Here is a 24,795-nt window from a genome sequence, read left to right as displayed (position 1 = left end):
CGTAGGTAAATAGAGGTATCTCACTCTTGCTTTCTCCAACCGTTTACAAACAGCCGCGACCTTATTCATATTTTCTATAGACTTTTTATTTCGATAGAAAAAAATGTATCGATTTGTTAACGGAAACGCCAGATGTGCAAAAGTCTGCCGCCTATTCGTTCAAACTGTGTTCGCTCATGGTTGGACCGACCTTTGCAGCGACGACCTCGGCCTCGAATATGACTGTATTGAGCTGCGCTCAGGCGTGCTTCCCGACGAGCCACAAAAGCCTGGAATTCTACATACCGACACACATAAACACTTACAAACAATGTAAAATATTAATATATATTTTTGTTTCCTCACTGTCTGGACATTTCATTGTCTTAGCTGAGCAATGAGCGCATTACTTTCGCTTCTTGCTTGCATTCAACGTTTAACATAGCATAACATAGGATAGTAGCAAAAAATGCTCTTTTCTTTTTGATCAAAGTGGGCCTCTTGGTTTCGATTCTCTCACTGGTGTGAGTATTCTGTGACATAGCTGCCAAGCACATCTGTTGCTAGCTTAAGGCTCATCGCCTGTCGTCTGCCGCCTGTCTCATGTCGTTCAATCCGCTGCTGCAAATAATTATGCCAAGTTATGTTGTGATGGACAAGCGCGAATAATCGCAAAAACTTGATGCTTCTTTAAGTTGAAGCTTCTTATTTAAATAAATATTTAAAAACAATGCGACAATGTACAGAGAAGAAGTAAGCTTTACATCGCAAGAAAATACCAGACCCAACGAGTTAGGAGCTCGGAAATACTACCTGGGATCAAATATGATCTAACCGACATAAACATTGTCTCCTTTCAGCTGGACACACTTGCCCAGTGATATTCCAACTACTTTATTCCGTCTGAAAAACGTGTTTTCAGTCAGTCAGAGTCCGCGTCTGCGGAGGTGTAAGCCGGTACGTCACCCTCCAGTTGGCTAAATATGACTCGGTGACTTTTGTCCTATTCCACACATAGATCGCCCAATCTGAATCCAAAATAAGGAGGACATCACTTTTTCGGCCGATAGTACAGTCTTCGTCTTCTTCGTAAGAGATTGGCCGGTAAAGGCCACTATTTCGATTATTCTCTTGTCCCTGGTATTTGTCAAGGAATAGCGACAATATACAAATATACTGAGAAATAAATTATGTTGTTAGAGTACTCCATGTGAAGAAAAAATATAATCAATATCAATTTCATGTATCTGGAAAATTATTCCGCTACATTAATTTTCAATAAAACAGCTCCTTCCGTCGTTGTTTTGGTTTTTCCAAGGGCGGAAGTGTTTTTCTTGTTTCCGTTTATCCCACATACATACATATACTCATACTATGAAAACCAACTCAACTCTGATCAACAATTTGTTTCTCTCCAAAACACGCCACTTCTATTTAAGTATCCTTTCAATTCCTTTTGTTCTACTTTTCTTCACAGGACATCCACACTTCTTCAATCAGCTGTCATGCGGACTGGACATCGTCTCCATGGCTGGCGAGTGGTTAACTGCGACTGCCAATACCAACATGTTCACATATGAGATTGCGCCCGTCTTCATTTTAATGGAGAATGTGGTACTCTCGAAGATGCGTCAAATCATTGGCTGGGAAGGTGGTGATTCCATACTGGCACCAGGTGGTTCGATCTCCAATTTGTATGCATTCCTTGCGGCACGTCACAAAATGTTCCCCAACTACAAGGAACACGGTGCCGCCGGTCTGCCCGGACAACTGGTGATGTTCACCTCTGATCAATGTCACTATTCGGTGAAGTCCTGCGCTGCCGTTTGTGGTCTGGGCACAGATCACTGTGTTATGGTACCATCTGATGAGCATGGCAAGATGATTATTTCAGAGTTGGAGCGTTTGATATTGGAACGAAAGGCCAAGGGTCACATTCCATTCTTCGTCAATGCGACCGCTGGTACTACGGTGTTGGGTGCCTTCGACAACATCAATCAGATAGCGGATATTTGCCAGAAGTACAAGTGTTGGTTGCACATAGATGTGAGTGGCTAGGGACTTTTAAAAAGGCTTAAGAAAATTCATAAAAATAATTATAAATTGTATTCGCTTTTGTTTATTTTCCTCCTACTTATTGTTTTAGGCTGCTTGGGGTGGTGGTCTGCTTTTGTCGCGGAAATATCGTCATCCCCGTCTTTCGGGCATTGAGCGGTGAGTTTTTTGAATAATTATTTGCATATGTCAGTTTTTCCTCAGTATATTACGTGGAGTAAAGTTTAAATCTCGAAAATGTGGCATTGCGTTGCGAGGAGTGCATAAAAGTAAAGGGCTTTTCTACGTTTCGAGGTTTTCTTCGGCGATGATTTAAACCAACGATCTCAAAACGTGTTCATAGATCTCCGGAATCTTCTTATTGTTATACCGATTCCAGATATTTCCATAAATTATACCTACATCGAGTTACCTTCTGAATAAAATAGATTGCCAAAGTATGTCGATGTCGAAAGACTAGAATCTTCGGAAAAGACAAGGGCATATTATAGATATGACATTTTTTGCCGAATAACCTTTTTAAACCAAAATTATGTAAAAAACTCCGTCCAAAAAAAATAACGGGACGAAGCTGGTGTAATCGATATACTATATGTATATAGATCTATCTATCCTCAGTATATTACATGAAGTAAAGTAGATCTATCTATATACATATAGTACTTAAGAAACCCTACACCACATTCACATTTTAGGTACAGGTAGGAATGCAGCCTCCCCGGTCGTAAATAGCGCTAGATTCGCAATTTTGATGCACTATCCTTTATGTTCTTGCTATCTTTTTTGTATACAGCCAGTCAAAGTTTGGTACCCGATGGATTCCAAGTGTTCTATATCTGATTTGTGATAAAACTAAACATTTGAAACAATGAAAGCGAAAAACTGTTTTCTTATTCCTTACTTGTTTGCAGCTGCAGCAAAAACTGTAATATGGCAAAGCCGTTTTTAGCGTATGTTCTCCAAATGGCCCGTTATAGTAGCTGTAAACTGTATATACTTTACCTAGACCAATTTAATTAGTCCTTTTTCTGTCTTACTTACGCCATATCCAATTCGTTATCTTGCATTTAGTTATAAATTTCCATTTGTTCCGCGATATTTGTTCAGTTTGTGTATAAAACTCTCTTTTGATCATTCGTGGCGCAAATGGTATTAACTTTGCTTTGGATTCGTCTAGAGAGGTTCTTGACTTAGCCAACTCGTCTGCGTTTTCATTGCCGAAAATGTTCATGTAACCGGGAACCCAAATTTTGGACGTCTGTACTTGAGTTGACAATGGGCAATTGTTGACTACTCTGTAGTTAATGTTTGGCGACGACAAGGCCCGCAGTGCAACCTGGCTATCTGTTTGTATGGTTGCTTTCTGTATACTCTCAACTACTATATATTGAATTATTTTTATGACTAGTAATTACCCTTAGAAGATGCTAGCTGAGTTTGGTATACGGATAGAGAGAGAGACAGAGAGAGAGAGATGTCAAGATTCTCATAAATTCTGACCTGTTTAAATTTGTTATGGACTGGTTCAGGATATCAGTATGTCCATAATTCCTTCAGTTTCAATCATCTAACTCCCAAATTCTTAAAGCAGAACACGCTGCTTCTTTCTGATCGAACATTCGTAAATAATAATAATAATCATGCCGGTTTTCTAAAATAATCTTGTTACAAGTAAAAACTAAGTACAGAGAGTCTAGGTTGGATAATTAATAGTAAGAGCAATACATTCAGGACCATTTGATTCCATGTTGTATGCTTGTTCAGAAGTCTTGAAATTATGACAAAACTTCCTAATTTACTGACTGTGGTTAAAGTCTAGCTTGGTAACGATTTATGCCAGTGATGTCAGCCAAAAAACTTTTACGAACTAAATCCACCGATTAATTAACAGACAATAGTTCCAAACAGAATTAATCCAAATGAAGACAAAAATTAGTGTACTTTTTTCGACAGTTTTTTACATTTCACTGAGCTTTTCTAAGGAATAAGTCACAGCACACAGAAATAGTCACAGCAGAACAAATAAGAAATTTATTAAACAATTTTAAAATCAATTTAAACTTGGAATTGGGTATGATATTTACAAAAAATCCTGCTTCCTCAACCATTTGGAGTTTGAAGCTTCAACTTTGAATTAAAAGCTTTCGGTGCCGCCTGTCACCACCATCGAACGGCCATTAATCAAATGTCACACGCTCCGCTTGGCTTCAACTTGCGAGTTGTCATAGTATCCTCCATTAATAATACAATTCATCGGCATTATTTTCAAAGCATCAATTAAAACAACGCTGCAACAAAAGAAGGCACATGCATACACATATACCCACATATAGCAGTAAGAAGAACTAAGAAGTTGCATAACCGCAACTTAGCATAATTGAACGCTGCAAGTGAAGGAAGGCCTTAAATGCCGACAGATTAGTGGTTACTCTCGAAAGAGCTACTTTATACAAAGCCTTGAAAAAAATTAAAAGCATAGCATTAGGCGAGCAACGGGCGTTGATGGATATGGTAATCAATTTGAGAGTGCTTAGACCATTTAAAGATTAGCAAGGCCGCAGCGCCACCACAAGCTGCTAGACTTTAATGCGCCCAACAACAGCAACGGATCAAGTGAGTGATAGAAATGGAGTTATTTTACTCAAGTTACAGTTATGTTTGAAGTAGCAGCTTCCTTATCGGAGTGGGCTTAGCTTAAGCCGACAAGGCTTCGATTTTACTGACAACGGGTATGGGAGGAAATGCATTAAATACTTGGAAATAGTGGAATGATTTGTCCACCGTTTGTTTTTATTGCATTCCACTGCAGAAGATTACGGCACTCCAATGACGTAGATATGCCAGCTTGGCTTCGCTGCAATGCCGAATACAGAGAAAATTAAATTTTTAAGTGAAAATTCCTCAGACCTCTTTCAGATCTTTCGGCATGCAACGCAAAACAGGGACAAGCCCTTATGAATTGATTTCTGTAAGGGTACATAAGAGTATGGGTGTGTGGGTTTGTGTAACTTGCATTTAAGCTGCAAAGTGTTGCCCTTATTTAACATAAATCTACAAACACCCCAGCCAAATCAGCCACCCAAGCCATCAATTACATTACAACAATATGTGCTTGCCGCTCATGCCGCTAGTCACCTTTCTTCGCAGCTCGATTTTGAACGTTTTGCACTTGGCTTTCCCCCTCTCCTTCAGTACTCCGCCATTGGCAGCGGGTGGCTGTTGAAAATCCATTTTACGTATTTGTTTAGTCTCGTACTCTCGTAATGTTGAACGACCCGCGTTCTGCTTTAACATCTTCTTTCTTGTTGTGCATTTTACCGTTAAGAATGTCAATAAACATCAACTTGAAACAAAAGGATTACAACAACTGAACAAATCACTCATCTATTCTGCAATTTGTCGATGTTGTTGTAGTTGAATGCAATATCAGCGACAGCAACAACCGCTGGTGCACCTGACGCAATCTGAAAAGTTAGAGAGTTCTCAGCGCTGTATATGACACAACACTTGCATTAAAGGATTAGTGATTGGAGTGTTTAAGTGGATGCTTAGAATATAGGAATGTGCATACTTACATTAAATTGTTATGAAATGAACAATGGTATTCCCACTTCGTTAATGAATGTCTTTTAAGATGTGGATGTAAATAAATAGTGGAATATAAGGACAAGGTAACTCCTGTTCAGTTCATATTTTCAACTCGCGATTATGAGAGAAATTAAATTGAATTAATATAAATACCTATTTCTTCTTGGTGACCAAATCAATCTAATTCTGCATTTTCAGCCTAAACGACATCTCATAAATATGCATAAGGATATAGCGTTCTAAGACTTAAAAAGTTAATTTACAAAGTCATTTATTATAAAATCATATACTAGATTATCTTTCAGTATATTAAAAAAATTACTACCCACAATTTTCATATAAACTCAATAAATTCTGTCTATGATAGCTTCTTAGACAGTTTCATTGATTAGTTAATGCAGTATTTTATTGAAAATCTTAAGCTGATCGCACTAATATCTATTTATACATCTTTGTTTTCTGTTGCTGTTAAAAAATTATGAAGTAAGAGAAGTTTTTCTTAATTAAATTAGTTAAGAAGATCATATCGAAGGCCATAGCAGTTCTTCGTGTAGAAGTTCATATTGATGTTAATAGATCTTCTCCATATTTTTTAATATATTAAATTTAAGTTTTCAAAAAGGAAGGTTATGGTTTGGGTATCATATGCCCGGTACTTTCTGCTTTGTTTCTGACCTAACAGCCACCTAAGTCAGTACACTACGTCATAGTACCACATATTGCATAAGTCGTTTATCCTTTCTTCTAATTGAGTCAGTCCCGAAACACCATATGAACAGTTCGTTTCTATTTGTTTTTTTTTTCAGAGCTGAAGAGGTCTGCTACCTCTTATGAAAGCATTAGTAAGTATCGCTCATCGATATTTTCATAACAGGAGATTCCATTAAAAAGTACCTCAGAAAATGTCGTCAACATCCTTTCAGGGTGTGGGCAATCCAGTCAAAACTTCTACATGGAATGGTCGTATCGATGGGAAGTTCGTTGGCAGGAACTGACGGAAGTTTGAAGAGCGCTAATGTAAGTGATCACGGATCACAACCATATAATAGCACAGTTTTGATGATCGAGTTGAAGAGCCAAAGAGAACGTTTAATGAAATGAAATGATAACAATTACGCAACACACATACATAGCTACTGTCCCACATCTCAGCCCCTTGTTATGAGCAATCCCTTCACTAACATTCATTGCTCTCTGCTTTGAAAGAATCCTGGCAGTCGGTAGCATTTTAAAGCACTCTGCACTATGAATTATACGAAGTTCACACGCAGTGCTGATTCGTTTTTTTTTTTTCTGTAATTACCAAAACTGAAATTAAGTCCTCGAAATGCAAAAAACCTTGGATATCTTATTACAACAATTTTGAGAAATGCGTTCGATTCTAAGACTGTAATTTATTGAATCTTCATAGATATACGATTAATCTTTCTTAACCACCGAAAATATCAGTATTTTCCAAAAGTTAATAAAAAAGTAAATGATACTCGTATCGCACCAAAATGATATGCTGCACATCAATAACTATCAATTCCGGCGGGAAAAACCGAAGTACCACACACGAAACCGTTTATTGATGAACCTGATGAAGAGCACTCATATGCCACTTACAACCCAGTGCCAACGAACGCCTCCTCAAGAACACAACATGTAGCCACACACACTACGGAGACACATACAGTGGCATACACATGTATATAGTATTTATGAGAGTGTGTGTATCGAGATTTATGCCGAGTATAAACGCTGCAATTGAAATCTGGCAAATGTCATTCGAGTGTTTACGTTTTACTGAACAAATAAGATAACATCACGGCCTTGCGACGCAGACTGCGTGCCGCCAACGACCGACCCATGCCGCCAAGGCACAACTACAGTTCTCTCTATGTAACATATGTATGTATATACAAGTAAAAAGTTTATTGCGTCAGTCGTGTCGAAATTGCTGGCAGCATCTGTGTGGCAAACCGTAAATAGCCCCCAGAGGGATGTTTAGCAGGCGCGCCCACAGTCTAAGCGACATTGCACCCAGCTTCATCCACACTCCTGTCAAGAAGCACATAACTTTTTCCATTCCCCCTTGTCGTGTTGTTTGAATTGAATTAAATGTTGCGGCCGTTCAACGAGTCTCACCGAAATGTAGTGTGTGTATGAGGGTTGCTCTCATCCCTCTTGGCGTTCTCTGGTCTGCGCTGAAGTCAGTGGACTCGCGTTAATTGCTTGTAATTTGTTGCTGAATGCCATTTAATTGTGACAAACAAAATTTATTAATTTCATTTACTTAATAATTAATTATGAGTTCACAGTTGCGGCCAATTATGCAATAATTTATTTCGATTTTTCTCTTTTTTTATTTTAATACATAAAATTATGCGTGCATTAGAGCCGACTCGGTCACTTGGAATCCACATAAATTGATGGGCGCTTTGTTGCAATGCTCCACCATACATTTCAAGGAGGATGTAAGTACATTTTTTTTACAAGATTAAACATTGATATCCACTCATACATATTTATACAAAATACACTTTTTGAGAAATGTATGTATACTAAACAGAAGAATTAAGAAAAAAACTTTTAAATTTCATATTTTTTATTACTTAAAAAGCAATCGGTACACATAAATTTAGCTTCATAGTCGATAAGGTAAAACTAACTAGCAGTGTGCACAACTACTCACTCTTTAGCAAAGAGAATAGTTCACTGTCTTCGCCTGCTGAGAGCTCATATGCGAACTCCGTGCAAAATCTAATAATAGCACAACATTATTTAACTCTATCTAAGTATTGCTCTCTCTCTAAAACGTGCATATAATTCCACTCCGAAAATTAAATGCAACAAAATCCATTATTATATATTGGAAACCCAAAAAAGGAATAAAGATAGTGTGTGAGATAGTTGGGACTATAGAAGCCACCATAAAGTAATGCTATAGCATTTGGAATAAAGGAGTAGGCAAGAAAATATTCTCCATTTAACTGTTGTCTCGATTTTTCGCACTTTGCACGAAGTAATAGATGATTCCAATTGGTTTTTTATATCACCAACGAAAGAGTAGGTTTGATCTGTTAGAGAGAACACAGGCTTGATAGTTTCAAAGTCCATAAAAAATGTCAAACAGAGTTCGTTCGGTGTCCGGACTAACAAAAACACAATATTTTCACGTACTTTTCATAAACCCACTTGTGACGCATTTGATGAATGTAGGGTGCTCAGCTACTTTGTCAAGCATCTCTGTTGCGACCTTTAATCGACGTCGTTTTTGCAAATGATTCAGATTTTTTGGAACGAATCTAGCACTTACACTGTTAAATCCCAAAACATTAACCAAAATATGTAGAATCGATCCATTAGAGATTTTGAGGTCCTCTGCTAACTCTCGTGTACTAAGTTGTTAGAGAGGAAGATAATTTTGATATGGGTACCTTTTCAAAAGTACATAATCGATGAGAATAAAACTAAATGCTACATTCACTAAAGCTTCCTCCGTTTGCTTTCTTTAGGGTCAGATGTAAATGATAAAGTTAACATTGGGATATAGCTGCCACAAAAACTGATCGATCTAGATCAAGTCCCAGTATCGAAAACTTTTTTACTTGACAAAATATCTTCATTTTATTTGACAAGACATCTTCACTTTTGACATAGATTATTGTCCAAAGAAACGTTGCAATCTCCGAACAAATTGTTCACATCACGACTATAGCATACAGCTGCCTTACAAACTGACCAATCAAAATAAAATAACAATTCATTTTCCTTAGATAATTTAAATTTATGGAGCAAAAAGGGTTTTTCTTCAATATGTTTTGCATTATTCTTAAATCTTCAACCTGTTCACTTATAGCTTATTCGACTTTAACTCTCTCTTTAATTTTCAGCATGATTTGTATTTTTTTATATACATATATACATATATGTTGTTGGAATTTCAATATTATGCGAGTCTGTCTAATTCGAATTCTATTCTTCGTGCATACAACTAAATGAAATACCAACAAAATCACCCCCCAAAGCCATTAGTAGCAAATTTTTGTAACAGTCCAATAAGCGAAATGGGCAGCAGCAGCTACACTACAGCAACAAAAGTCATTTGAGCAATATGCTCGCTTTGGTCACAGTTGTTTTTGAAAGTTATTGCCGGTTTCGGCGAAGTCAAACTGTCAGTTTTGGAATTTTAATTAAATTTTTAACTTAACTTATTGACAAAATGTGCTTTTGGCATGCTGACGATGTGGAGTTTATGGTGCTTTTGTACTTATATATAAATATATAAAAGTACCATATATAAGAGCTTACTTGAGTATAACTAGCATATATGGTATACAAAGTACAGACAGTTTAATGGCAAAATGAAGTCTCAAAATTAACAAGAAATACGCAAGGCCTTCTCGACAAAAAATAGTTCTTCTAAGCTTAATTAAGGGCTCCCACTTCAAAAACTCTACTCCAGTTTGTCCACTTTCCATAATCACCAAAGTAAATAGACTGACAAGCTTGAAAAGAATTACAATTACAACTACAAATAAGGAATCAACATGAAAAGCGCATTAAATGCGTGAGAACTAAATCTGCTGCGAAGATTACAACAAAACACATATTGAGAGCTCAACTCACACACACACACACACATAACCAATATTCTCGTACTCACCCATTACCCGCTCTAGCGCGCTTCACTCTCCAGCCATCACACTTCACATGTCACTCTTCAACTAATCCGCTGCATTTACCCCTCCTTACCCGCAGGGTCTATTGATTAGCTGTAATCAAATGTCAGCCGAATATCTATTCATGACGGACAAACAGTACGACATCAGCTATGACACCGGTGACAAAGTCATTCAGTGCGGCCGACACAACGACATCTTCAAATTGTGGCTACAGTGGCGTTCCAAGGGCAATGAGGGCTTCGAACGTCAACAGGATCGTTTAATGCAGCTTGCTGAATACCAAGTGAAGCGTATCCGGGAGCAGCCAGACCGTTTTCATCTGATACTCGAACCCGAATTGGTAAATGTTTCCTTCTGGTATATACCAAAGCGCCTAAGGGGTGTGCCACATGATAAGAGGAAGGAAGCTGAATTGGCTAAGGTAAGCAATAAGTTTTAATTAATATGTCTATGTAAATTGGTTAATAACTGCAAAAACAGACGCAGATTGGCAGCACTGAACAGAAGTTATGAAAAATAGGGAGAATCATGCTATTAATGATTTACAAGATTTTACTCATTAGTCTCTGAGTCCTTGAACTCTGAAGCCTTAAACTCAACTCATTAAATTTTTTATTGTTTTTGTATACAAATTAAATTTTTTATAGCACACTTTAGCACCTCAGCATTATAGATATAATTAACCTATCTATCATAATGATCTGACCTATCATAATTTCTCACTTCATATCAACTGTAGCTGTTAACTTCAAGGATAATTTATGACCGAAAGTAAGCTGTTTCGTGTAAGTGAATCTCGTTGTTGAACTAATACGCTTCAGACTAATAGGTTTATCGAGCACTACTTGTGGATTTGAACTGCTAGAATAATAACTGCAATATTTTAAAATCTCGACCAAAACAATAAGTCAGGAGCATTCAATATGAGGTTGAACAATATTTCTAATTTTTACTATTTGGATGTTGATCCTTTTACAGACTTTCTAAAAATAATTGATCCGTCACCTGAAAGTATGTCGAGTTAACAAATGAATCGAGTTTAAATTTCTTTATCGATAAGATGAAGTCTCGTAAAGTCATCTTTGATATTGTTCTTTTCTTTCAAGCTGTCTTCAGTGCTGGGATGATATAACAAGGGCCTTGCCATATATAATTGTTTCCAAGCTTTGTTGTTATCGTTGAAATATTCCGCGCTTCGAATTCCACGTCCCAGATTCGTTACTATACCTTCACTTGGAATATCGTAGCGGTGTTGTAAAGTCAAACCATATTAGTATGTACATAGATGAAGAAGGAAAAAGAAACTCTTGGATCCCCTTTTAGATCTCGAATTTATCTTTATACTTCGAAACCACGGCCTACATTCTTTTCTGGATTGACACTTAACCAACAATGTCACCTCGCTATGATGTTAGACCTTAATGTATAAGGTTAGGTTCGAATTTGAGGGGATTAACTGAGGTGGGCCAAGCTTACATCACAAGTCTCAAGTCTTTTTTGCATTTTTCTCGCCTTCATTTTCATAATACTTGGAAAGTTTTGTTGAGGACCGATATCTGATCTTAAAATCAACGCCATGTCGTATACGTACTATTTTGAACTTCATATGATTTTAAGGCTAAATTATATAAATCAATATTTTTGTATCTTCCTACTTTCATAGATCTGCCCCATCATCAAGGGTCGCATGATGCAGAAAGGCTCACTGATGGTCGGCTACCAGCCAGATGATCGACGACCAAATTTCTTTCGCTCGATCATCTCATCGGCCGCTGTGACCGAACAGGATGTCGATTTTATGTTAGACGAAATACATCGATTAGGTGACGACTTGTAAACGAATGATGGAACTGAAAAAGCTGAATTAACTTAAATAACGGACTGTACAATTACAGTTACATATGTACAGTTAAGTAGGCCAATTGCGCTACTTGCAGTCCTAAAGACATTCAGGGCTGTAGGCAGTGCACACTAGGCGGCGACATAGTTCAATTAACGAAAATTAGAAAAAAACAACAAAACCCAAATCAATAACTGAATACAAAGAAAAAACAAACAAAAAATGCCAAAAAAAAATCAAAACTATTATTTAGCCAAATCTATATCGACCAAGAACTATCTTTAAGGTAAAAGCATATCAAAGCAAAAACAAAACAAATAATATTGTTCGCGCCTGCGCAGCGCATACATTATCACTTTAAACATTTATTGTATTTATGTATGCATGTAATTCATTCATTCTTGCTGCATATATACATACATATTAATGCGCGCTGTAAACATTGTTAAGTATTAATCAAATCATTTTAATTAACTGTTTTCAATTGTTGTTGTTATTGTACGCCTGAGACTTTAATCACTGTTTCGTTTGTGTGCTAAACACATACATACTATATACATAATACATATATATATATGAATACATATATCTAATGTTATACATTACTAATTGCTATATACATATTTACAACAACAAAAACTAAATAAATATGTATGTAAGCTAAATATTAGCCAAAAGGGCTAAGGAGATGCCTAAAATTTGTGGAGTGAAGATAAATCCCCGACCTCGTTGTCAATTACATCTAGTCTAACGGTATGAAGAACTTACAGTGTAAGCGCTCACACACGAATAAATGCAAGGATATACATATAAATAAATATACGTACACATATTTAGGTATATATCCATATGTATGCATGTACTTGCATTTGACTGAGTGAGTGCTGTAAGTGAAATAAACCGTAACAAAGTAGTAAATTATTTAATTAAATGAAATTATTAACAGCTGTTTGTATGTAATTATATTTCATTCATGTAAAGGTGTGTGTATTTTAAAATTATTAAAAATATATATGTACAAAAATACATGCACTTATATATAATATATGTATGTATATTTGAGAAAAATTTGAAATATTCAAACAAATATGCCAAAATGACACACTGTGCATTGAACAAAAATTAAAACAAAGTTTAACAGAACTTTATGAATACGCTTGGGACTGTTAATTGAGTAAATAAAATTAATTAAAAAAAAAAAAACATTTACATATATACATCTACATAAATATGTATAGAAAATGTAACTTATAATATTTAAATGAAGCAAACTAAATGTGGATTTATTAGAGCACCATAACCACCAGCACGCACCAGAAATGCAGCATCATCGCCCACCACCAACAACACACACAAGCCCCCGCCTGCATACAGGGAGCTGGAGTTGAAGCGCTAATACAGCTTCAGCTGAAAATGCAACTACAAAATTATATAAACAATTAAAAAATAACACACATGCTAATACATACATATGTATATATTTATTTTTGTTGAGCAAATATTAGAGATTCCTTCGTAAAACATATTTCGTCCATTAAACCAAAAAAAACCAAAAAAAAGCAAACAATTTAAATGTAACAAATATTTTTTCTTTATTAATATTTTCATATTATTGATTTAACGATAAATAAATAAAAATAAAAATAAATTAAAAACTAAGCAAACAATTAAAATTATAAAAGCAAATATTTTTTTTATTTAAAATTATTACTTCTATTTTTTTTAATATAGTAATTTTGTAGCACGAATAAAAAGAAACAAAAAATTTTCAATCAAAAGTATATATTTTTTAATTTTTATGTATGCTATACTTGTATATATATTTTTTTAAATATTATATTAATTAAAAATTATTTTTTTCTATATTTTTAGATATAATAATTTTTAGTACCAAAAATTTGTTTAAATAAAATCCATGTACAAATAACTTTTATTTTTATTTTTTTATGTTTATAAATAAAAACTAAAAACTAAAAGTGTTCTAAAGTAAATACTCATACACTCATACTTACATACAAATATATTACGCATAAAAAACGTTAAGTACCTAAGCAAATAATTAAAGTTACCTGCGCTTGTTATAAAAAATACAGTTTTTTTTCCAAACAGTACAAAGCAAATTTTCTAGGTTCCAAAGCTTAATTTTTTTATGACGTATGATGTTAGCTCAATTTACATTTGTAAAGTGTAAGCTTTTATTAAATATATTGTGTTATAAATTAATAAAAATAAAATTAGATTATGTAAAAATTTTTTTGCTCAAAACGATTTTTGTAAATATAATATTTATTAATTATATAAATAATTAAATTTCTTTCAAATAATTTACATTTTAAAACTAAAGTGACGTTATTTATGCTTGAAAACTATTCTTGGAACTATTTTTTACAAATTTTTATATATCAAATTTTTCTAAAAAACAATTGTTTAATATATAAAAAAAAGATTTTAAGTAAATTTAGGTTAAGTAATTATTATTTTTTGTTTTTTTAATTATGTAACTTAAGTTTATTATTTATTTTTGTCAAATAATTGTATAGAATTTTTAAGTTATGTAAATATATGTATATTAAAATAAAATTTTTTGTCAAATGAAAATTGAGGTTATTTACTTAATAATTTACTTAACCTCAATTTACGTTTGACAAAAATTGTAATTGGGTGTGGTAGTTTTTAAGACCAATTCTTGAAAGTCAAATTTAATTATAAATTTAAGCTTTTAAAGTGCATAGCAAAATTATTTAATTTTTTTTAATAAAGAAATCTATTTTTTATAAAGTATCTTTATTGAAGTTAATTTTAGGACTTAAAAGAAAATGCTGGTTTTAATTATTTCAAGCATTTATTTATTTTATTTATTATTGTTTAGTTTTGTTTTAATTAATTTTCTTTTTTATAATTTTTTTTTTTTTATGTTAAATTGTTTTAGTTTAGTATAATTATAATCAAAATTAAGTATAAAGCTCCAATTTCTTTAGAAGTAATAACTGAGAAATACTCAAATATGTCAATTAAATTAACTAAATATTTAAATCATTATTTTCGCAAAATGTTTCGCTGCAATTGTTGCTTACACATATCTTAAGTATATTCATATACGTTGTTTTATTTAAGGGCTATGAAATTAGTACCGCAAAGTTATATTATGGTATACAAAAAAAGTAAGTAAAGAGAAACATACTGATACACTTACATAAGTGCACATGTACATACATAAAACAGGAGGAGAATGTGCAATATTAAAAATATATAAAACGAATAAATAGAAAGAATTATTTGATAAAAGGTATAATAATAATTATAATTATTAATTTTTTTTTTAAATTATGTATAAAAACTCAATTTTTACAATATTATTACTCTTTATTATTATTACTAAATTATTAAAAAATAATAATCATTAAAATTAACTAATAAATAAGATAACTTAATTATTAATGTTATATTATTAATAAATTATTTAATATTATTTTATTTTGGCATTTTTTTTTTTTTGGTTTTTTTTCTTTAATATTTTTTTTTCGTTTTTCGATTTTTTCCTTTCCATTTTAAGATTGCATCAGCACTGAATTCGATATTTAATTCCGTTATACATGAAATACTCTTTCAAAATTGCACTCATTAAATTGAAATTAAATTGTTAAATATTATAACTACTAATATACATTTACATATATATATATATACATATATATTATATATACATATATATTATACATATATAATATAAAATATATATGTAATATATAAAATATAAGTATCACAATTCGGGCAGTAAGTGTATTTTATGCCAAAAACTCAAATGAAATGAAAATAATACAAATATTTATTGTATCGACAAAACCAAATAAGATTGCATTTTATTGTTTATGTACTTATTGTATTCGAAAGCCAAAATATTAGAAATAATAAAAATCTATAAACAAAATCATGTTCTACCACTTAGTTGACTCTAAAGTGAATATGTATAAGGGCATATATAAAATATCAATACCATCTGCATACATACATATAGTACCCTAAATATATGTGAATATGTGTGTTCTAGATGTACATATGTATGTACTAGGTATCTATGGAGGCACATACATCACGCATTAATCCCATAGAACAATAAACACAAATTATTATAATAAAATATACATAAATGATTAAACGAAAACTAAAAAAACTGGTTCGTTTTTCTTCTAATTTAGAGATTGGATGAGTTTCTGCCTAATAATTCATAAGGAAATTCTATTTCGATATCACAGAGGCTGAAGAAATCTTTAGCTAGCCACAAAGCACAGTTGCCTCTTTATTTAGAAAATATACAAATTAAAGGGTATCAAAACTCCATTCTCACCGTTAAAGTCATGACCACCAAATATAGTTGTGGTCTGATCTAGCAAATTTTCAGCAATTAACGATAGTAATAAAATTATGAACTGTTTATACAAATGTATATTATTTCCCGACCAACCCCTTTATATATTTCGAATATACTATGTATGTACCATTATATATATTATGTGTTGCAAGGTGGCTAGATGATTGATCGAGTTTCTCCTCCTTTTTGTGGTGTAACCCTTGCTCTTACCCGACAAATAATTCTCTATACAGGCTTTTTCACGACAGGAATTTCCTCCATTGTCGAGCAGAGAATAATCGCTGTAGTAACAGAAAGAACGTTAACTTCCGTTGTACCGAAGCAATAATACCGTTCACAAATACATAAGTTTCCATTTCAAACTTGAATTTGATCAGCTTGATTGGGAGTGTGACTTGATATGGTCGAATCTGACAAATGCACAGCTTTTTAAAAAATTTCAGATCAATATCTCAAAATCGCGGCTAATCGACTCAGCTCGTCATGCTGATAATTTATATAATATTAGGTCAAATAAAAAGTTAGTTTGGTTTTTATTTAAGAGATGGCGTTATTGTCCATATATTTTAAGACCTAAAAACCTGCCAGAAAACCGTTTGGAACCATGTGCATAACCTTGAATTCAAAAAGAAGCTCGAAGTTTGGGTTCCACACGAACTAACGCAAAAAAACATGATTGTGTCTGGCGATGAAAAATGGGTCACTTACGACAATATCGAGTGCAAACGGTCGTGGTCAAAGTTTGAGGAAGCGGCTCAGGCGGTGGCCAAGACCGGATTGACGGCCAGGAAGGATTTGCTGTGTGTTCGGTGGGATTGACAAGAAATCATCTACTACGAGCTGCTCCCCTATGACCAAACACTTAATTCGGCCCTCTACTGCCAACAACTGGACCGCTTGAAGGCAGCACTCATCCAGAAGAGGCCATCTTCGATCAACAGAGGCCGAATTGTGTTTCATCAGGCCAACGCCAGGCCACACACGTCTTTGATGACGCGCCAGAAGCTCCTGGAGCTCGGATCGGAGGTCCTAATGCACCCACCTTATAGTCCGGACCTGGCACCAAGTGATTATCATCTTTTCCTGTCCATGACGAACGCGCTTAATGGTGAGAAGTTGGCCTCAAGAGAAGCCTGTGAAAATTGGCTATCCGAGTTTTTTGCCAATAGAGACGCAGCCTCCTACGAGAGGGGTATAATGAAGTTGGCATCTCTTTGGTAACAAGTTTACGAACAAAACGGCGCATATTTGACTTAAATCGGACAAATGTAAACAAAGTTATCATCTTTGAAAAATCTTTTTACTTGACCTAGTATATATATTATAAGGTCCTTCTAGGTGTTACAAACCGAAATGTTGCGTAGTGGTAGTTCTTCCTTCACCTTTACATAGATCATTATAACACTATTAAAGTATATTTCACGACACTGCTGTAATGTCTTTTAAACAAGCAGGACAAAATGTACAAACAAATATTTTTTTAATAAAAAAAATTTTATGAAAAAAGAAATAGTTAAAACAAAATTCCTTCCATCATTTTAATGAAAAAATTTCAACTACTATAATATTTGAAATGCTATAATACTTAGTCAATAATCAAACCATTGTGAGTGGATTCGTGTGGAGTACAAGGTGATTCGAATGAAATAATAAACATATCTTCTTTAAACATGTTTGCATTTGTTACGAAACAACCGGAATAGATAGGATGCCAAATTCTCCATAATTTTAAAAATAAAATAAAAACATACCACTAATTCGCTGGTTGCAATTCTTCCGAGGCTTAAGAATGAAACAACTCCGGAAAACTGATTGAAGCTGGATCTTTGAAGAAGCAAAATGGATATTTTTTCACAGGAACATCCGGAAACGTTGCTACAGGCCTGGAGGTTAGCGCGATTAAAATTGATTAAAAACAAAAATTCAAAGAAATACTTCCAATAAAATCGAATGATCAAATGATCGGGTTATTTGTATGAGAGTTTGAATATTTAACATTTCTGAAGGAATTGTCTTTTAATGAAACACTTTATAAATCGGAACCAACAAACTTACTCACATATTATCGGATGATTTTCGTACGGAGGTTACTCGAGAAAGTGTATCATTTTATATGCGGCAACTTAAATATTGTGGTCGGTCATTGCTTTGTAGATTAAAAATAGTGTATTCTATAAACCTGTTCTAATACGTTTGCCATGAATAAGAATAAAACAATAATAAAGTATTAATTAAAAAAATCAACTCTTTCACGAATTAGGATTTCATATAAATAGGTATATAACTATACTATTTACTTTAATATATTAATATTTAAATCATTAAAAGTAATATTTTTGAAGCTGTTCTATGTTTCATATCTCAAATGACAGATAACCGTCTAATGTATCCAAATTTCTGTATAAGCTTATATTTTTGTTTTTATATCCTGAATATTAAGTTTGCCCCAAACACCCAGATGAAAACGTCGAAGATACTATGATGCATGTATATATAAATGAGCAGCATGACGAACTGAGTCGATTTAGCCATTTCCGCCTGTCTGACCGCCCGTATATACCCAATATACCCAAAAAAATTAACCATATTCTTGCAAAAACACACAATTAAATGATTGCAGTGAAAAAAACGGCTAGAAAAAAAACAAAAGTTTACATTCAAGGAATACTCGATAATAGTAAATCAGTAAAATTACAAAATTTGAGTGGATCTTAAGCATCTCACATCCTTATACAATTTTGGTGTCCACTCCAAGTAGTGAAAACGTTATTTTGATCGCAACGAACCTTAAATACCATATAAAAAGCATCCTTCAATCGGACCATCGAGCTTAAATAAGATTTTCAAAAAATATACATTTTTTCAATAAAAAATTCAATTATGTTAATAAATTTTCGTATTTTTTATTACTTGTTTACGTTTTTACATCTCTCCGGAAGCCGTTAGTTTACAAAAAATCTTCTCAGTTATTATCTAAACATAAAAAGGACGTTAGCAAGAGGTCATAAGCGTTACATTAAAGTAAATATTTTTTTTTTAATTAAATAATTGGTTAAATTTAGTAATGTCTTTTGTGAAAGAAAAGCAAAACGAAACGAAATGTGACTAAAAGACTTCTTCTTAATAGAGCATAACGAAGAGATTTCGTAAATCTCAAAGAAAATCGGGATTATACTTTTCTCAATATTTGTGATGTGTGCGTGTTCAATAACAATTTGTTTAAGTACAGTAAAATACAGCAAAGCGTTTACGCATATGTCTTTTGTATACTAAGCACTTTTAAGCAACATATAATAAATTAATGCAACTCATGCACATATCGTATATACATATGTCTATATGTAATATTTTGCAATATTAACTATTTGAATTATTTTCTTTTTCCTTGTTTGTTAGTTTTTCACCTCGAAAAATGCTTCTTCTTGATTATATGTATGTAAATATTTTAGCTTAAATTGTATAATATCAAAATACACACAATTTCTGTTTTTTATTCAACTTTTAGCAAATGCCTATTTATACATATTTACTATTACACATACATATGTTTACATACATACAGATTTTTATTATTATTTTTTTTTTTGTTGGTTTTCAAAAGTTCGTTGAATTCCATTGGCAATTTTTCTATTATTTTAATTTTAAATAAAATTTAAATTTATATAAAAGTTATATATTTGTATGCTATTTAAGTTTATTTGTATGTCTGTGTGTTTGATTGGCAAGTCTGTTTCAATTGCATTTTGTTTTGTTTTTATTCTCTTTTTCTACAGTTTTCGTACTAAAACCTTATTTCGTTTACATTTAACCATTATTGTACATAAATTTCGGCAGCGAATTTCTTAACCATTTCGCTCAACAATTCCAACATCTTCATTATTGCACCTTCACTTTTCAAAAGTTAGCTATTTCAACCATAACTACTAATTTTGTTAGAAATCAACAAATTTCTTTAATTACATTGCATTTTTGCACGAGTTAAATACCGTTAAATAAAGAAAATATCAAACCAAAAATTCTAGTAAAATTACTTAAGTTTAGTTAATCGCAAGAAATATGTTAAATTAGTTTAATCTTCGTGGCCAATTTATGGTGTCATGCCCATCATCAGGTCGTGAGTATTAACAGTCCATCGCTCTTGTCTCTTTTATCATTTCTTCGTAGCCAACTTGATGGTCCACACCATTCAGTTCTTTCGTTTTTGTTTTACATTTTTGCTTTGTTGTTGTTTTGTTTCGAAGTTCCACTAGCAAGTGTCTAGTAGGGCGCTTCATTGTGGCCGCCGCATCCCTCAGTAGGATGGCATGCGGCGCGTTCATCATCAATCGGCGGAGAGCTCATCGATACGACAACGCACTGCATGCTCCACCACCTCCAGACTCGGGTAGTCCAGCTCCTTGACGAGACACAGCGTTGCTGATAACAAATTGGAACTCTGGAAATATTAAAGGTTTGAAGATTTTTAGTCTTTCTGAAAGTATTCGTAAACATATCTTGAGATAGCACCACACCGCAGCATTTTCTTAAGTTATCTAATATTAGTTTACATTTATAAGAAAATTAAGACCATTTTTATATCCTAAACAAACAATATTCTACATGCCAAATAAATTAGTTCCACATTTTTTCTAAATATATGTCAAAGTATCCGAAAAGTCTGTGTCTTTCTGCAAATATTTACGATACAATACTAATTTAAGATATTATTATTTTAAGAAAAATAATATTTTCAATAAACATAAAAGGGTGCTTTGTTTTAACATACTTATAAACATAATATAAAAGTAAGCATTTGTGTTCATTACTTCCACACTTACCCGATTTATGGGACGTCTATGATAGCCCGAATAATGATTAAGTACAGCTGTTGAGACGGTGCTGGCAGAGTCACTGTAGCGTCCATCGGGCCGCCTATTACGAAAACAATTTATAACAATAAACACAACAAACAACAAAAACAAAATGCCATGACTCAACGCATTACCTGGGTCGCGGCCGTTCCGCTTCCTCCCAATCGCCGCCATTTTCGCGCGCGCTGCCATTTCGATACGCATAACGGTCGCTGACGTCACCGCGACGTGGACCACCCACATGTTGCAGCGCAGCTGTGCTACCAAATTGATTGTGCTGCTGATGCTCCTCCCACTCGGTCAGATCGGTTTGGCTGTGACGATAATGGGCAGGATAGGACGGACGGTCAGACTGATAGTATTCCTGCCAAGTAAAGAAGGCGGAATCAAATAGCAACGCATTTGAGCAAGAGATAATATAGGGATACAAACCAACAACAATAACAAACAATGAAAATAAAAAAGGTTAATGAATAAATACGAACAACAATTGCTGACCAGTAAAATTAATGATTTAAAGCTTAAAAGAGCAACGAATTTCAGTGAGATATTTCCTTAACCTCAAGTTACTTACACTTACCTTCATCGATTGTGTGGATATGCTAGGCGGTATGGGCGCACGTTCCCGATACCCTACATGCGGACTATCCTGGTCCGAGCCTGGGGAGCGCTGCTGTTACCAAAATTCAAGTCAATGTGTTAGATTAGTTTTCGTAAGGCCAGGTGATTAGACGTGTGAGGGAACATATGTGTGTTTTAGTTTGTGTAACGATTATGTAACGGTGGTTTTAGTGCAAAATTTACATAACAAACAAGTTACGGTTAGTTGAAGTTGGAGTTAACTTACATTACATATTACATATATACATTACAATTTACATATATACATAAAACGAAATGTGCCAACAAATATACATAAACTGGGATCCTTTGACTACGAGCACAATGACCGCATCGCTTCTACAACTCTTAATGCGGAGTTATGAGTTCATTTCCTCTTCGCTAAGCGCACATACAAACATAATTTGTCTTCGCCCAACCCACTTTTCGGCGACCATGGAAATGTGTTAATTCGGCACAAATTTCACCATTTCCTTGAACGCACCCAGCCCAACCTTGTTATGATGCCATATACTCGTACACCGAATTTACATAAGGTAATGTCACTGAGTTCGCCGCTTTTTGTCATTTCAGATTTATATGGAAATGCTTGTGTACAGTTATATAAGCATTTGAAATATAATATTTTTGGGTAGACGGGGCGTTGTTGATATTGTGTCTGTGCAAACCCAAAATTCGCGTGACTCGTTTAGTCAGCTTAACGAGTCTGCAGTTCTTCATACAAATGTTTACAGTGGTTGGCGCCGAAACAGAGTTGGTGGGATATATAATATGTTATTAGTGCCAACTAGTGATTAGTGGATGCGAAACCCAAAATACTGTGAAATCACTGTATGAAGTTTTTTTAGTATCCCTACAGTCTTACCACTAAAAGTTTTCTAGAAGTACTTCTACTGAGCGTTATGAAACCACGTTTAAAATCCTAACCAAGGCTCTATTTCATTGCTATATCTGTTTAGCTTAAGATATTTCGATATGGTCGACCTAGACGACTTTCTTCGGTGGCAGAAGCAACCCTAAACAAACTTCTGCTAAAGCTCATCGGCAGTTCGATTTAAAGTATGAACTTAGCTCCATTTATCGGATAACTTCCAAACTCACTTCAAAAATAGTAGGAAAAGCGATATCAAAACAAGAAAAAACGTTGACTGCGGCTGCACCGTATTATAATACCCTTCACAGGGGCATTTCTTATAGCCACTATATGTATAACTAAACCTGAACACATAAAACGCAAACGGTTTGCATCCAACGGAAAACATTTTGCTAGTTTTTTCTACTCACAGTGATCCGATTCACAGTGAATAACATGTTCGAAGATTGTAGCTTTGTAGTTTCCCATACAAGGGCTTAATTTTGAACTATCAGTTTGTATGACAGCTATAACCAAGTATAGTGATCTGATATGTGAGAAACTTAATACACCCCGCTCAGGTTATAAATATAACAACCAGATATTTGAGTTTAATTATTTATTCTAACCTCCTCCTTTCCTCCAAGAAATCAATTCTAGTTATCGAACTAAAAGTCAAAAATCACTAAAAAACGTTTCCAAAACTTTTCAAACTCAAAATGGCCTGAGAGTCAACTCGGTTGATGGATCACCAGTAGTCTCAGAGTTTGGAATCTTCTAAGGAGTGACATGGGTTTCAATATAATTGAAAATAGGCCGTTTTTTGCTTGACGAAACTCATGTAACTCCTTAATATATTAACAGAACTCTTAGTACTCATAGTCAATAGATCTCTGTTATTTTGTAAACTTAAATAATATAGTAATTTTCCACAATCGTAAAATTCTTACATCATATTGATGATAAGACAACCGATTCACGTTCGTGTATGAATTATATTTCGGTGAGGGTGTATGCGCAACTGGCTCCTGTGCGTTGGTGGTATTGGTGTCAGTAGATAAAAAGGATATAAATTGCAAAATGAAAAATAATTAGTTTGTTATTATATAAAGTTTGTGTTGTTAATGAAATTTTTGTAGATGAAATTATTGAATTGATGAAATTGCTTAACAAAACCAACAGCTTTAAGTCTATATATTTAAAAAAAAATAAAAAATTAGCTCAAAAATTACTACGGATTATTGAACTAAAAGAAAAACTACGAAATGCCATAAAATACTTTAATAAAATTTTTAAGCGCTAAATTCTATAAACGGAGCAGCTACATTGAATTATTGCCGTTAGTTTGCGAAATACCTGTGCGGGTGAGGCCGGTTTTGAGACCTCGTTGCTTTTGCTTGGCTCGCTGGCGCTTTCCTCAGTATTTGCCGGACTATTTTGTGTCGAGGGCTTTTGAACACGTTAACATACATATTATCAGTTATTCAATTAATTTTTCGTATTTTAGTTCGGTTTCGAAATAAATATTTCAGTTTTTGGAATTAAGCGGTCCATTTTGTTAGCATAAATAAGAATTTTGATTAATTATTAGTGGGATTAAATGCAGTTTTTCTGGACTATTTAGTAAAAGTTAAGTAAAAAATACTGCAGTAAAAAATGTTATTTACTATAAAAATATTTTAACAAGTATTTGAAAATATATTTAGCTACACATACGGTCATGATCATGTAATTAGAACTAGAAATTTTGAACGGAATTTTTTTTTGTAATCTATTAATATTGTTTCTATGAAAATTTCTATGGATTTGTAGTAAAAAAAATAGTAACAGTTCTACTTCCCCTAATTCCTTATATATATTAAATAATAGGAACAACTATTCTTTACAAAAATTTATTGATATTATCCTATGTCGTTTTCTAACTAAATCTCATATGATGTTGGTACGATTGGTATATAATGATCTAAATG

General features: G+C 33.6%; 2 protein-coding genes across 29 annotated transcripts in view; one reads left to right on the top strand and one right to left on the bottom strand.

The window, feature by feature from the left end:
• The window catches only part of Gad1 (glutamate decarboxylase), a 40,303-nt gene extending 24,230 nt beyond the window's left edge, over positions 1–16,073 (top strand). For all 6 annotated transcript variants that reach the window (XM_036361048.2, XM_036361063.2, XM_036361051.2 and 3 more), the window contains 5 exons: positions 1,457–2,025; positions 2,126–2,193; positions 8,003–8,081; positions 10,369–10,713; positions 11,956–16,073. In XM_036361048.2, the coding sequence (XP_036216941.1) occupies positions 1,457–2,025; positions 2,126–2,193; positions 8,003–8,081; positions 10,369–10,713; positions 11,956–12,129 (1,235 nt within the window). In that variant the 3' untranslated portion in view covers positions 12,130–16,073. The remainder of the gene's footprint in view (positions 1–1,456; positions 2,026–2,125; positions 2,194–8,002; positions 8,082–10,368; positions 10,714–11,955) is intronic.
• A 3,306-nt stretch (positions 16,074–19,379) lies between these two features.
• The window catches only part of LOC106616614 (cilia- and flagella-associated protein 410), a 28,903-nt gene continuing 23,487 nt past the window's right edge, over positions 19,380–24,795 (bottom strand). For 8 of the 23 annotated variants that reach the window (XM_036361111.2, XM_036361136.2, XM_036361147.2 and 5 more), the window contains 6 exons: positions 24,182–24,274; positions 23,776–23,853; positions 21,932–22,024; positions 21,486–21,715; positions 21,319–21,412; positions 19,380–20,936 (listed from right to left, as the gene is read on the bottom strand). In XM_036361111.2, the coding sequence (XP_036217004.1) occupies positions 20,823–20,936; positions 21,319–21,412; positions 21,486–21,715; positions 21,932–22,024; positions 23,776–23,853; positions 24,182–24,274 (702 nt within the window). In that variant the 3' untranslated portion in view covers positions 19,380–20,822. The remainder of the gene's footprint in view (positions 20,937–21,318; positions 21,413–21,485; positions 21,716–21,931; positions 22,025–23,775; positions 23,854–24,181; positions 24,275–24,795) is intronic. The other 15 variants (XM_070110961.1, XM_070110960.1, XM_070110965.1 and 12 more) reach the window with 15 other exon arrangements.

Source organism: Bactrocera oleae, chromosome 6, assembly GCF_042242935.1.
Source record: "Bactrocera oleae isolate idBacOlea1 chromosome 6, idBacOlea1, whole genome shotgun sequence".
In the NCBI taxonomy this organism is placed as follows: domain Eukaryota; kingdom Metazoa; phylum Arthropoda; class Insecta; order Diptera; family Tephritidae; genus Bactrocera; species Bactrocera oleae.
This window is presented reverse-complemented; position numbering and strand designations above follow the sequence as displayed.